At 39.3% G+C, this 13,855-nt stretch overlaps 1 protein-coding gene across 2 annotated transcripts in view; it reads left to right on the forward strand.

Moving 5' to 3' along the window:
- The first annotated feature begins 237 nt into the window (after positions 1 to 237).
- Positions 238 to 13,855, forward strand: part of FAM13C (family with sequence similarity 13 member C) — a 155,061-nt gene continuing 141,443 nt past the window's right edge. Inside the window, exons 1-4 of one of the 2 annotated variants that reach the window (XM_039220231.1) lie at positions 238 to 409; positions 548 to 586; positions 7,013 to 7,069; positions 10,594 to 10,795. In XM_039220231.1, coding sequence (XP_039076162.1) covers positions 10,721 to 10,795 — 75 coding nt within the window. In that variant the 5' untranslated portion in view covers positions 238 to 409; positions 548 to 586; positions 7,013 to 7,069; positions 10,594 to 10,720. Of the gene's footprint in view, positions 410 to 464; positions 587 to 7,012; positions 7,070 to 10,593; positions 10,796 to 13,855 lie in introns of those variants that run through there. The other variant, XM_039220230.1, reaches the window with a different exon arrangement.

Below are 13,855 nucleotides of genomic sequence, written 5' to 3' on the forward strand. Positions count from 1 at the left end.
AACAACAGCTATATCCTCTTCTCCATTGTCGTTCCCTCCAGACGGATAAATTTCTTCGAGCCTCCATCCCTAGAGGAGGTAGCTCTGTAACATTGGCAGGCGACGTTCCCCAGCGATTTCAGCACCTAGGCAGAAACGTCTGGGCTTTCCCACTGCCAGCCCCGGGGGTGCCTGGCACCCAGAGGCCTGGACTAACCGCGTGCGGGGCCGGCGAGGTTGGGGTCCGGTAACTCTTCAGGCGCTCCTTGCGGGGATCCTGGGGGCCTGGGGGCCCAGGGCCAGCCCCGCCACCGCGCCCCGCCCCGCTCTGTCCCCGCAGCCTCCCGGGCTGCCGGGCTTTGTGGTTCGCCCGTGCGGCTGGGCCCCAGCTGGGGGTGTCGTTACGAGCATGTGCAGACAGCAGCCCAAGGTAGAGCGAGCGTGCCGGGTGAGCCCGGAGACTTGCCTTGCAATGCCATGTTTGTGTGTGCGCCCTAACTCCCGGAGAGCAATCAGGGAGACGGCTCCCCGGCCGCACTTGGCTGATGTTTTCTTGTTTCTGTTTCAGCCTTCAGGATAATTCCTTCAGCAGCACCGCTGTAACAGAGTAAGTGATTCTTGCCATTAAAATAACACTTGCATGCCTTTCTCTGGAAGCAACTATCTTGAAGGTATCCTCCACCGTCCCCCGCAGCTCTTCGTATTAGATGCATTGTCTCCTGTAATCTGGGGCTCTGAAGACCGCAAGAGGTGCTGAGTGATGGGGCCCAGAAATCTTTACAGGTTGAAATCAGCCTTTTAGCAGCTACGGGGGAGACATCATTATAAGCTAACTGCTTGCAGTAGCTTGGTGCTCTAAGTTATGTTTTCTTGGAGCTCAAATTAAAAAAAGATGTATTTGACATGTCAGAAAGGAAGCTTTGTTTTATTTTGCCAACATTGGTGTCAGTTTTCATGGAACATGCCGTATATATTTACAACAAATAGGAGATAGATGTTAAATAACTTGGGTTGAATTCCAGCATGTGATAAACAGGCTAAACTTATTCTTACCCTCTCTTGTCTACAGATTTTTAAGACAGAGTAAACTTTTTTTGCATGCCCTTTGTCATTTTTTTGTCTTCTGACTTCAAAGATGTGGCTATAGGAGGAATAAATCATCTTGTCGTATGGCTAAACTGCTGACTGGGGCAACTAACATCATTTAAACATGGAATGAAGGAGTATAGTATTTTACTGAAGCCCAACTGTCATAGTATTTTTTATTAGATATAGTTCATGGTTTTAATTCTTGTCATCCATTCCTTAATGTGTTTTCCTAATACTATATATATATATATATATGTATGTGTGTGTGTGTGTCACAAATTAATAGGTAGTTGTTATACAAATATTATATGTAATTTGTATAAAATTTACATATATACATATAGATGAAAATATCTGTACTGCATTTAGCAGTCTTTCTAGGCTAACTCATGATGTTTACTTCTGGGACCTTTTGGTAGAAGTCACTCAGCAGCTGTTCAGGAAAAAGGGGTGTACAAGGCTGTATACTCACCTACGTTTAAAAAATTCTGCAAGTTTAATATAGAAAAGCCCAGCAACTGTTTATTAAAGCTTCCTAAAAGGCAAATAAATGTGGGAATAGATATAAGAATGTCTAGTTTTACCATGGTCATAATGAGTTGGTGATGGAGGGGTAAGATTCTATAGGGCTTCCCAAATCCCATGGTTTCCCACATTCTTTTGTTTTTGTGTTTGGATATGCTACTCTCTTAGTATCAAGCTTTGGGCTCACTTAACTGGAGTTACTTAAAAAATGACAATCCAGGGTTGACTTTAGAAGATGCCATATAAAATACTCACTGGGGCCAGCATCTGTTAATGAGATTGCTGCAACTTTGGTTTTCTAAAAGCCGGAGAGAGGAGGGAATGTGTGCTGAAATATGCAGGCCAAAGATAGGCTGTGACTTCCTCATTAAGGTTCACAGGTGGTGCTTTCCTCCCTTTGCTGTTCTTATAGGCACCAAGTGCTTTCTGTGCCTGATTCTTGGGAGCCCTGTGTGGCTGAATCCCCAGAGTCAGCCTTGGGCATTACGGCTTCAAAATGAGATACTCAGTTCCAGACTTCACATGGACCTTTTAAAAAAGATTTTACACTTAACTGTGGGGAAAGTCTGGTACTTTATCTTTGGATACTCCTCAAGGAGTTCTGATTGCATAAGATCCTGTTGTTTTCAGAGAAGTGACAGTGATTTATTTTCTAAGGTCCTGAGTGACAATTGGAATGCCATCTGGCTAATCTAAAAATCTAAGGAGTATATTTAAAACATACCAAATGCTTCATAGGTGTCACATAGCACAAAGTAGGGTCATTTAAAGCTGGTTATTGTCTAGTGTAACATTTTCTCCTCTCCTCGGGAAGATGAAACATTTTCCTTGACATTTCCTTCTTTGGCATTACCCCAAAACCACAGGACCAGAATCACTATCTTGAGACATAGATGTAGTAGGTGCTCAGTAAATATTTGGGTGTGGTCTTAACATAGACAGAGGAGGCACTGGCCTCCTTGTATGTTCCGTGTTCTGGATACATACAAACTTCCTTTCCTCCTGCCCCCATTCCCTCCTACTTCCTCCTACCCACACTCACGTTTATTTTCAGTGTCTGAAATTGCACCCAGGGATTGTTTCTTTTGTGTTAAGGCCTCTGGTGGTGACCCTTATTAAAATGGAAATTAAAAAGCCTGTGTCCCTGGGAAGCAGATTCAAGTTGTCATTAACACTTTAATATAATTTATGTTATCAGGTAGTCTAGCCTCATAGAGGTGAATTTGGCCTCTTGGGGGGTCTCTTAAGAGTCAAAGGGAAGGGAAATTGGGAGACAGATGAGGACAGATTTTATTCTCTTTTGGTTTTTCCCAGGTCTGGCACTGTCTGTGCAGTTCTGAACCAATTCAGTTTCTTTTTATACCCAAATTCTTCCAAGATCAGAGTGACCTTGGACTTCCCTTCTGTATCTGCAGGGTCCTTTTATCTATTTTTCCATGGTCATTTCCTATGTTGCTCTGGCTACGCTGCTATGTGAAATGAAGCCTGGCCAAGCAAATGAATTCTGCAATGAATTAGTTATCATCCGAAGCAGTGGTTCTCAAAACCACTGATGATCAAGAAACTGATCATTAGTATGAAATGGGGAAGGGGATTGAGGCTTGTACAAGGTTCAGTTTCCTAGGCGTTAATGCAAAGTGAGAACCTACAGTTGGCGATTATATTGGAGTCAGCCCAGTTACAAAAACTTAAAGATAAACCTTTAAGTCAGTGTTAAACTTTTTAGAAGCATACTAGTTATGTTTGTGTGTATTTGGGGAAGTAGTCTGGTTTGAAAATTCACATTCCTGGGCCTCATCCTCAGGGAGCTAGTGATCTAGTGACGCTGAGGTACAAGTGGGGCCCAAGTCTTTGCTTTTAATCAGGCTCCCAGGGAATGCTAATGCAAGTGGTTCTGGAGACACACTGAAAAATCCCATAGGAATTCAGGCTGCACCTCTGCATCTTTGCTCTCGGGGAACACAGGACTAGTGGGTGAATAGGAATCTACTTCCTGGCACAACCACATTTTATCTAACAACCCATCTGAGGCTTTTCTTCTCATTTACTCCAAATTAATAAAGAGAGCTTCTCATAGGCATTTCTTTCCCCACCATTATTCTAAGAAACAAGTCATTCTCCTCCTTTTGTGAGCCTCTGGAATATAAACTAAAGAGACTATTTGGTAGGCTCAGTATGGTGGAGCAGAAATGCCACAGGGGCTATACCTTCCACCTTAGACTCTGGGCAATTCCTTCACCTCTGGTATGAAGGTGGCCCCTACCTCATTGCACTGGCAGGCTTAACTGAGATGCTATGAAAGAGAAGGTAAGCGGTGAAGGTAATGTCCCATATAAGGTTTTCTTGTTTGTGATTGATAGAGGGAATAAAACTCCAAATAAGGAAAAGGGTAACAACCCTGAGCATTTCACAAAGAAGTTATTGCAAGGACAAATTATCCATATGTTGTCTGGGTAACAACAAATCAAGAACCCTGGGACTTAGACCCCCCAGTTGATGAGAACTTCAAAGGAAGTCATTTAATAGGGGTGCTGTTCACATTTTTTTTTTACTACAAACAATAGTAAGAAAAACATTTTATTATTTTATTTTATTTTAAAGAGAGAGAGAGAGAATGAGCAGGGGAGGGGCAGAGGGAGAGGGAGAGAAAGAATCTTATTCTCTGTATTATGTATATTATGACTGTGAGATCATGACATGAGCCAAAATCATGAATCTGGATGCTAAGCCATCTAGGCACCCCAAAAACACATTTTATAATGCAATCCAGCACACACATACATACATGATTGATTTAAATAAGTTCTGTGAAATACACTTATCCCTTATGATACTGATATTTTCTATTCTACTTCTCTAACAACAATAACAGCATGCTGGTAGCTGCTGTCTAATTTTAAGACATACTAATAGGTCACAGTTTACATTTTGAAAAGCATTGGACTCAGAGATACCCAGTTTTGAATATTTAAGGAGATCATTAAAGAGATTGGATTTAAATTCCCCTATTGGGGTTATACTATAGGAAGAGAATGCCAAGCCCAAGACTAGTAGGACACTTTGTCTGAGCTGATATTCTTCCAGGACTGGGGATATCTGGATATGGGTTCCCACTGGAGAATCCAGTTTTACAATTGTTTCAACATTGTACAGTGGGCTTCTGTGTAAGGAATTAGCAGAAGAGTCACAAAGGAGATGTTAATTCAACAAAACTTAATGGTCTTCATCAAAACAAATGTAAAATCCAACTGAACTAAACAAAGCTTGTATATGTGTTGTGTGTAAGCCAGTACACAGATCTATTTCATTGCTGTATCTGTGACCTAGGAATTGTGTTTCCTTGACGGGCTACTGAAATCATTCAATAGGCCTTAAAATTCAATCAGCTAATCAGGGTCTGGCCTTATACTTAAGAGAGCATGTGTACCTTTCTATGTTCTGGTGCCGTGTTTCCATTTTCACCTAATTGTACTTTGACAAAAAAGGTTAATAAACTAAGTGGGGGAGGGGGGAATAAGTTCTTGCCAAGTTCCCAAACAATAGCTATTGTTGAGCCCTAGGGTTGAACCTCTGATTGAACCCTAGTTCTTTGGAAGCAAGAATTCTAGATTTCTATTCTTTAATGATTTTTCTACTTTGTGAGATTACTTTTATTGGGAAACATTTTCATTCACATTACAAACTTTAGATGATCTATTAAAGTGAATGCCTTAATGGAGGAGAACAAGACAGTACTTATGAATTCAATTGTTGCTTACATAAGATGGACAGGGTGGCTTACTGACAGTCAAAAACATGAGAAAGCAAGAAAATTTAATTATTTTGTTAAGAAGAGCACTGTATTAAGTAGACAGATTTTTTTTTAACTGCCAGTGGGGATAGAATATTTCAGCAGGCCAAAAGAGTTAGAATCTAGGTGGCCTTTGTTTTAATTCATTAAAAAAACCATAATTTAAAAGAGACAGTGAGGGAAGAGGACTGTAGCTTTCATCAATTTGTTTTGTGGATAAGTTATATACCATTGAAAGCAAGGAATATTTAAAATTATAAATGATTTCATATAGCATGAATATTATTATTATATTATGGTGATATTATATATGTAGGTATTTATTTATTTTTGTCTATTCATTATACTTTGAATCTCTCAGAGCAGGGTCCAGGTGTTTTTCAACTTTGTGTCCTTTAGAAGTAGTGCTACTGAAAGTATGGGCCTCCAAATTGTTTGTAGCTTGTCTGAGACAAGGAAAGTACAGAAATAAGGAGTAAGCATTTAATAACTTTTAGGGGAATTTGGCATCCCTGTGGCATTTTTACCAAACTGCCATAGTGGATTGGAAATAGAAAACAAACTGGTCAGTCCTGAATCCCAAGAAGTTTGAGAAACACAGCTCCAATGCCTAATGAGTACCTGAAAGGCAGCAAATGTTCCATAAATGCTTGTTAAATTATTTCCAGTCTTGCTGAGGGGCCAGAATTAATGATTCCATTCAAGCATTTATTGGATGCTCACTCTGGGGTAGCACTGTGGGCACTGTGGGAGTTTATCTAGAAAAAAAATATCACTTCTTCTCAAGGAGTTAATAACTAATTCAAAAGATCTCAGAGGTATGAAGGCATTACATAGCAGTATGAGGCAAGATACAGTTGGTTACCCAAATCTCAGAATGAAGAGTAAACATTTATGTACCACAGTTAAAGTAGGTATGTGAGCCGTGGGTGAACTTGGTTCATGGAGCTTGTGATACTTCACTTGGGCAAGTGAAGGATGAGTAGGAGCTGGAGGTGGAAAAACCATTCCAGGCTGGAGTGGGGTGGGAATGACTGAGAACAGGAACAAAAGCTCCCTCCTACACTAGAGTGAGAGAATGGTCTTGCTCTAGATTCCCTCAGGCTGTGTGGAACACAGGAGACTTTTCATTTAGAAGAACCATGAATTTTTTACAGGGTTATTCCAGACGTTTTGTGATGAGGAAGGGGATTGAGAAAGTCTGGAGGCCAATGGAGGAAGCCAAATGGGAGCTGGTGTGGTTTAGGACAGTCTGAGGCAGAGGAAATTTCAAGAGACACAAGTGGAGTCTCCTTTGAGCCAAGAATAATTTACCAATTTTTGTGTTAAATGTCCCCTCAAGTGCTTTGAATACTTTGGTCCTTGCCAAGATCTTATTAGTTTAGGTGATTCAGAGCAGTGGATCATAAAGGAATGTTACCTCTATTTCTGAGATAACATGATCACATGACATGACATCGGTGTCATTACCTGGTGCACATGCTGGGAATTGGAGCTAGTTTGAGAGAGAGAGTGGTGAGGGTTGTTCTGTTTTTTAATTTACTGTGCTAAACTAAGATAATTTTAGATTCTTTTTCTTCTGCTGCTACAGACTCTTGGATTTGATGTGGCTTTGTTTCTTCTCTCCAGGTGTGACGAAGACACAATCTCCCTACATGAAGATCAGACTGATTGCTCCAGTCTCAGGTATGACCCACTATTGCTTGGTTCTTAATTATGGACAGAAATCATCTGGGTCTGGGTTCCATTGTCTCCTTTTTGAATTACAATCACTTGTTCTTGTGTCTATGATTTTCTAATAAACTATCAATTCTTTTTTTAAGGAATTTTTAAAAAATATTTTTATTTATTTCTAGGAGAGAGAGAGAGAGAGCGTGAGCAGGGGAGGGTCAGAGAGAGAGGGAGATACAGACTCTGCAATAGGCTCCAGGCTCTGAGCTGGCAGTCAGCACAGAGCCTGATGCGGGGCTCAAACCCACGAACCGCGAGATCATGACCTAAGCGAAAGTCGGAAGCTTAACCGACTAAGCCACCCAGGTGTCCCTAAACTATCAATTCTTAAAGGAAGTTTTGTCTTGTCCAGTTTTAGATACTTAGTACCAAGGCAGTGGTACTGCACTGAAAAGCAGTGCCTTTCATATGGGGAATGCTTGATAAATGCTTTCTGAATTAAATATTGATTATACTATCTCAAGGTTCCCATCAGAGAGCCTGTGGAAGGGATTACAGATTTATTCACCAAACATGTCATCGAGTGTTTGGAATATGGTCTTGGTCATCAAGGGTTCATGGTATGGCAAAACCTTCACAGTTAACTTTCTTACATATTTGCTTTGTTCAGAGCACTTTCATGTACATTTTATTATTTAATCCAAACAACTGAAAGGAGGCTGATGTTTCTCTCCTTATTCCATAGGTAGGGAAACTGAGGCTCAGAGGGATTATAGCTCATCCAAGCCAACATAGCTACTAGGAAGCAGAATTTGGACTCAGGTCTCTCTGACTCTCAAGTCCATTTGTTGGATAACAAATAATTGTTGAAGACCTATTTTTTGTGCCAGAAACTGGTCAATATAGATAATGATGCTGCAGTGCATTAAGTGCTATTTTACTATCTGTGGACAGAGGATTCGTTTAGAAGGACCAAGTAGCCCAGAGAAGTTTCTGGGATGGATTCTTTCAGAAAATTATAATAGTACATGATGTGTGTGTGTGTGTGTGTGTGTGTGTGTGTGTAATATAAGGCCAAGCAAAAGATGATGCAACCAAGCAGAGGGAGCAACTTACTGGAAGGCCAACGGAGGGTACAGAAAATAGACTTGGGAATAGCAGGCAGTTCAGGATGGCAGGAGTCTTGAGAACCTGTGGGAGTGAGGAGGCCAGGAGTGGTAAGAACTGAAGCTCCAGAGATAGACAAAGATGGATTTCAAAGGGTCTGTGTGCCTTGCTAAGGAGTTTGGAATTTATCCTGGAGGTATTGGGGAGACTAAAAAGAGCTCTCAGTTTTTTCTCTGCAAATTACCACTTGGCTAAAGCCCTGTGAGCATAACAATAGCTCCCATTTATTAGGCTGTGGCCTTGAGCCAGCTTCCTATGGCAGGCATTTCATAGGGACTGTCTTATCTTATTGAAAGGTAGAGAGACATCCATCTCAGGACGAGGGCCATAGAGGTGACATGCTGTGGACCAGGTGACACAATTAATATGTGGAAGGACCTTTCAGACTCTTATTCTTTTCAGAACACCACACTCATTCTCAGTTATGAATGATTCCTATAAGTAGTGGCATAAGTTATGCAACTTGTACTTTCCTGTTTTGGAGATTCTGAGGAACCATTAACAGGTTAGAAATACATTTCTAAAGATTACTTTTGTTTTAGGTTTTAAGTTTGTGTAATGAGAAAAAGATGCTTTTAGCTCCCCCTGCCCACGTTCTTTGTTTTTCAAGTCAAGGAGGTGAACAAGATGACATTTATAAATTGAGGGCACCTTGAAAATATGTAAAAATAAAGTCCAGGTATTATTTTAGGAATAAGTCTATCAAAAGAGTCATTTTAGATTTGAAAACTGACTTTTCCCCTATTATTCTTGAATTTTCTAGAATCTTCCTTGAATGAGGACCCATTTAGGTTTAATGTAAAGACAGCTGTTCTTTTCCTTTCTCACCAGGGAACACAGAATGTGTGAATGAACATCCTTTGTCTCCAGTGGTAGAAATTTCAAATGAATCAGTATAGTTCCAACTCATAATTTCATATTGGTTTCCAAATCCATTAGTGAGTTAGAATTTTTTAAATTGTAGCCGATCTTAAGGGGAAATATTAACCAGTGTCACTGACATTGACTTGTTAATTATTTTTTCAGTTACTAATATTGAAAAATTATTTCACTTGTTGGGGTCTCCTTTACCAGGCATTATGAAGTTTGCTCTGAGGCAAACATAGTCTTATTTCCACACCTTGTCCAACCATACCTGATTATGCTACAGACTTCCTATGCTGATGTTTGTTTTGATCTTTTCCCAGAGGCTAACTGGAGTTCATCCTTTTGATATCAGTTATGTGAATTTAATTTCTGTTTTACTTGTGAAAAGGCATGTTGAAGAGTGGGCTTAGAAATCCTTTCTTTGCTGGTCTTGTTTCTTAGCTTTATGTATCCTTGAACCATGAGGAATTGCTTCCTAGCTGACCTTGTCAAAATATCTTTTATGGGTGCTCCAATCAGGGAAAAACAGCAGGTGGGAAAACCAGCACCTGGGGAAAGTGGCCACTCCTAGAGAATTGCATGATCTAGTACCAAATGATTACTTGTGGATTAAGGTTGAGGATACTGATTGTATAAAGTGATTTATAGATTTAAGAGGGATTAATAACTTCAAATAAAAGTGTTATGTCACTACTTTGGAGGAAATTGAAACAGTGGAGTAATATTGTATGAATTTGCTTGCTTAGTGAAAATTAAAAGTGCCATTTGGCACTAAATGTATGCAGGTAACACCAGCCCATTCAGTCACCTCTAGCAATTCCTCACGGATGAAAGCCAGACAATGGGATTTTCGAGTGTGCACTGAGGGTATTGTTCAGATTGTTTGCTTGGGTAAAATTTGGCACTTGTTTTGTATTTTATCCAAGTAGCATGTTTCTTATCAAAGTGGACCCTGTTAAACTTCTGGAGGTCTTTGAAAACTGTAGAGAGTTGATTATAAACATGCCAGGGAAGAGGAAGTATCATGCCTTGAAACAAAGACATATATGCAAGAGAGACTGAAGACCTACCTACTACTCCAGGTCTGGGTGAATTAGCCCTTCTATTAAGCACTTCATTTAATCTCTGCATTAAAGAGTATTACTCTATAAAACTGGGATGATGATCTCTAACCTGAATCTCACATTATTATTGTGAGAGAAAAGAATATATACATGAAAGCATCTTGAGGTGGAAAATTAAAAACAGAAGTGATAGTATGCACAAAGTTAGAACTACCAAAGAAAATATATGTATCCACTAGCAAAGATTAGAAGGGAATATGGAGTGATCTTATGAGTAAAATTCACATTTCTTTGGTTCTCGTTCCTGTGAAACTAAGTCTACTCTAAACATTTTGCTAGCTACCATATAAATAGAGCAGCAATGAGTGTGCCAGCCTCACTTTCCCGCAGCAGTTTAATACTTTTTTGGGTGCTTTCTAAATTGAGTCTTTCCTGTTTTAGAGATGAAGACAATAAAGAAAATTACCCTGACGCCGGGGCTCTCCTAGAGGAGCCCACACTGCCCTCTCGGGAGCCGCAGCAGCATGTAGAGCAGACCTTGCTGGTGGACGGCGTGCTGCGACCCAGCATGGGCAACTTCAAGTCCCGGAAGCCTAAGACCCTGCTCAAGGCAGAGAGCGGAAGGAGCCACGGAGAGAGTCAGGTAGTGAGCTGTACTTCCAGGCCTTTGCCAAGTGGGTGCTCTTCCTGCGAGGGCATCGCTTTGGCAGGCTGTGTGAGCACCTTATTTTGCAGGAGGTGATGAGGCATCTTGAAGTGTCAGTGTCAAAGCACCCAGAACAGTTCTCTGAGCTGGCTGATAGTTTAGTGCCCTTTCAAACTGATACTCTTGAATACGGGGCTTTGACATAGGTTCAAAGGAGCTGCTGCAATCTTTGCAGGGTAGAGTGGAGGAGGGTCTCCAATTATCTTCACTTATCCAGTTCATGTAGCTCTTGCCCCAAATTTGGAGAGTCTTCTCAACAAAAGTCCCAAGTTTACTCGAAGCCATTCACCTTAGGCTGCAATTTAGTAGCCTTGGATAAATAGTCAAGTGTGTATGCATGTGCCATGTGCCCGTTTGTATGTGTGTACTGTAGGTGGTTCTTTGAGGTCAATAGGTGTTTAAATGAATGAACGACGCATTTTTTGCAACTTGATTTGGGTAATAAACTTACATTTTCTATTTTTTTCAAATTTTCTCTAATTGTAGAGGGATGTAGCAAAGAATGTGATGTTTTTAAATCTTAAAAACTCCACAAATGATTTATGATGCTTTTAACAAAAAGATTAAATGAATATAATCTACTTTAATCTTACTAGGAAGTTAATGAGATTATACTTGTAATGCACCTAAGATAGTTTTGGGGACACAGGTCCTTCATTAATATTAACTTTGCTTTTTTGTTAACATCTAAATCTTTAAAATAAAGTGGGAGGTTCTACATGTAATAGTTTAATTATATAATAATTTTAAGTCTTGTCCTATATAGCAAATGGGCACCAGGTGATCTTCCTATTAGAACAACTTTGGCTGAACACTTTATTTGGTCTTGTTATTTTCCTATTTGTCTTGTGATTTTTATCTAATTTCTTCCTTGACATTAAGACATCTTAATTCGACAGTTAATTTTGCAATAAAATGAAAATACCCTCTGCATTCATAAAGGTGTGTTGTAATTATTTTAACCTGAGTTGACTTTTATAGAGAAGTGAGGTGAAAATACTATATGAGTTATCATAAACTTGAGCCCCTACCTATTACTGAAGGCACCTGTGCTTAATCTGATTAGGAGTGTGGTGTTGGGGAGGATACAGGTACCCAAAAGACTGCCTGCAGAATCTGATGGGTTTCAGGGAGGCTCTGATCTTGAATCTCCTACCACTGGTCACTTGTGACACTTGAGCTTGAGGTGACCAGTCATTTCTGCTAGAGTCCCCTCTTTCTTATCATCTTTAACCTGGCTCACAGAAATTACATAGCTGACACTTGTAATAAGGTGCTAATGGGGCATGCAATTCCAACCCATTGCTCATACACAGGAAAATTTCTGGAGATATGCTTGTATTGTCTTTGCTGATAGTACAACAGTGGAGACCTGGAGTGCAGGTAGAATTTCCAGTTCATTCCTAACATCTCTACTTACACAAGGAGAACCCCCCCTCCAGTGACTAAGAGAACTGTTATAATATTAGATCGTTCATATTTGGGAGAAATTTGAAACACATTTCATTCTTCCTATATTCTTTGGGGACGGAGAATTTACACTGGTTGAGTATTGAGCAAAAACTGAATCTATAAATAATATTATTAATTAAATCAGCTAACATGTATTTCAGCATTTACTGTGTTCCAGGCATGTACCATATTTTACCACAATCCCATGGAATGGGTATTATTATATTTTTTTGTAAAGGAAAATCTAAGGATTAGAGGGATTACCTAATGTCTCTAAACAGATTTGGAAGAACTTGAGTGGAAGGTCTTTTCCATAAAAGCACAATGTTGCTAGTAAGACGTACACAGATCTTCCCAGATCTAGTGATTTACCTGATCTCTTATACAACTCACACCTTAATTTTTATATAAAACCTGTGATTTGACTCTGGAACTTTTTTTTTTTTTTGCTGATATGTTGTGCTGTGAATCAGTAATTACTTATTTAGAAAAGATTACTTTGGGGAGAATTTTCTTTTCTGCCTTAAAGCTTTGTAATATTGGTCACTGAAGCTAGATAAATATTGTTTGAGTGAATGTTAGCTCCATAGGATGCAAGTTTCTTAAGGTCAGTGATTCAGTCACTGTCTATCTTTGGATCTGTAGCATTCAGTAGTCACTCAGTATTATTTGTTGAATGGTTCAGAACTGGTAAGAGAGATATACATGATTGTATCATCTTTTCTTGTGAAATGTAAGTGTGTTCTTAATCAGTTGTGAAAGTTACCTTTTAAAAGAGAATATAATCATGACGCTTCTACAGCTATGATATAAAGTATTTCAAATATTTTACTTAAATTATTAATTAATAAGGGAATCAATAAGGTATAACAACTGGTTCAAATGAGAATGCCAAGTATCACAAATTTGTAGTCTGACAAGGAATATAGAAATATATTTACAAATGGACACAAAATTGGCAAAAGTTGTAATTTTCATTGGGTGGTAATCAATTACTTTCCCTTGGAGTCTAAAAATTATTTGTATTATGATCAATATCTACAATTCACTTCTATGGCAATAGCCTTGTAAAGTAGCCTATTCATAGACAGACAAAAGCAAAGATTATCCAGATGGATGATCTAGCCAAGATATCTACTAAATTTCTAAGTCATTTATAATTTTTCCTTACATTCTCCTCCTCCCCCTTATGATCATAATAATCTCAAAGAAAGATTATCTTAATCACAAAATAAGGCTAGTTTCATTAGGTTTGGCCTGAATAATTACATAGGCATAGCAAGAGTGTTAGTTTACCATATAGGTCTTATTAAGTATGCTTTGCAAAATCTAAAGCCATTCACTACTGAATAATTACAAAATAAACTTTTCTCTGGGAATTTTCATGAATGCCTCTATTTACAATCCCAAGGCAAGGAAGCCAAGTTCAAGAAACTCTGTCCACTACATTACTGCAGTACCTATGCGCTTGGATAAATTCCTCTCTTCTTGAGGTCCCCAAATAACACAAGGTTCCTACCTTGCCAAGAAGTGACCATCTTTATC

The sequence above is a fragment of the Hyaena hyaena genome, unplaced genomic scaffold (assembly GCF_003009895.1).
Source record: "Hyaena hyaena isolate Hyena2069 unplaced genomic scaffold, ASM300989v1 scaffold_875, whole genome shotgun sequence".
Taxonomy (NCBI): domain Eukaryota; kingdom Metazoa; phylum Chordata; class Mammalia; order Carnivora; family Hyaenidae; genus Hyaena; species Hyaena hyaena.